Source organism: Chaetura pelagica, unplaced genomic scaffold (genome assembly GCF_000747805.2).
Source record: "Chaetura pelagica isolate M959 unplaced genomic scaffold, ChaPel_1.0 scaffold471, whole genome shotgun sequence".
NCBI classification, from domain to species: Eukaryota; Metazoa; Chordata; class Aves; order Apodiformes; family Apodidae; genus Chaetura; species Chaetura pelagica.
The window spans coordinates 3,019,878-3,020,563 of record NW_009952430.1 but is presented as its reverse complement, the minus strand read 5'-3'; the positions used below and the strand labels follow the sequence as shown (position 1 = coordinate 3,020,563).

General features: G+C 53.8%; 1 protein-coding gene across 1 annotated transcript in view; it reads left to right on the top strand.

The window, feature by feature from the left end:
- Positions 1-417: 417 nt before the first annotated feature.
- The window catches only part of NTN1 (netrin 1), a 121,257-nt gene continuing 120,988 nt past the window's right edge, over positions 418-686 (top strand). Inside the window, exon 1 of the mRNA XM_010008270.1 lies at positions 418-433. Within this exon, the coding sequence (XP_010006572.1) occupies positions 418-433 (16 nt within the window). The remainder of the gene's footprint in view (positions 434-686) is intronic.

Below are 686 nucleotides of genomic sequence, written 5' to 3'. Positions count from 1 at the left end.
AGAGAAATCTGGATGATGGACCAGCGACCTACAAAGTGATCAAGGGCTTATGCACAAAATGCACTTCCTTGGGAGCAAAGCGTAAATATTAGAGCAATAATAACAACAATAACCGCCTGCCGAGACCCAAAGAGCTTTAGGGTGGGGGATTAAATGTCATGTGCAAGCGTTGTGATCTGTGCTGGAACAGAGACACCATCCCTGGAAGACTGGCAGTGTCTTCTTGCCTAATTCTCTCTCGAGATCCTGGGGAGCCAGCCCCGCTCTCCAGCGCCTTCCCTTTCATCTTAGAGTGAAATCGCTCAACTTCCCCATGTCCCTGCAAGGACCAGGGGGCGGGGTGGGGGGACGACCGGCCAGTCTTTTTCCCTGTCTTCCCTATCTCCAGGGTATTATTTTAATCACCCAAGCCAGACAATGGGACCCACGCCGGGTATGCACCGAGAAGTTTTGGAGCAGCATCCCTGCACACACCGCACACTCTCGTTTCCCTCCTCCTACACCTTCTCATTACAAACACCACCGGTCCGCAAGAAGCGACTGTTTTTTCATTGCCTAGCCTGCCCTTCGGAGCTCAGGGAAACATGAATTCCCTTGGACACCCTCCGTGCCGGCCCGTCTGATGACAAAGCTCCGTAGCAGAAGTGGGGAGAGCCTTGTGGGGGATCCGAGCTGCTCCCTCCTCC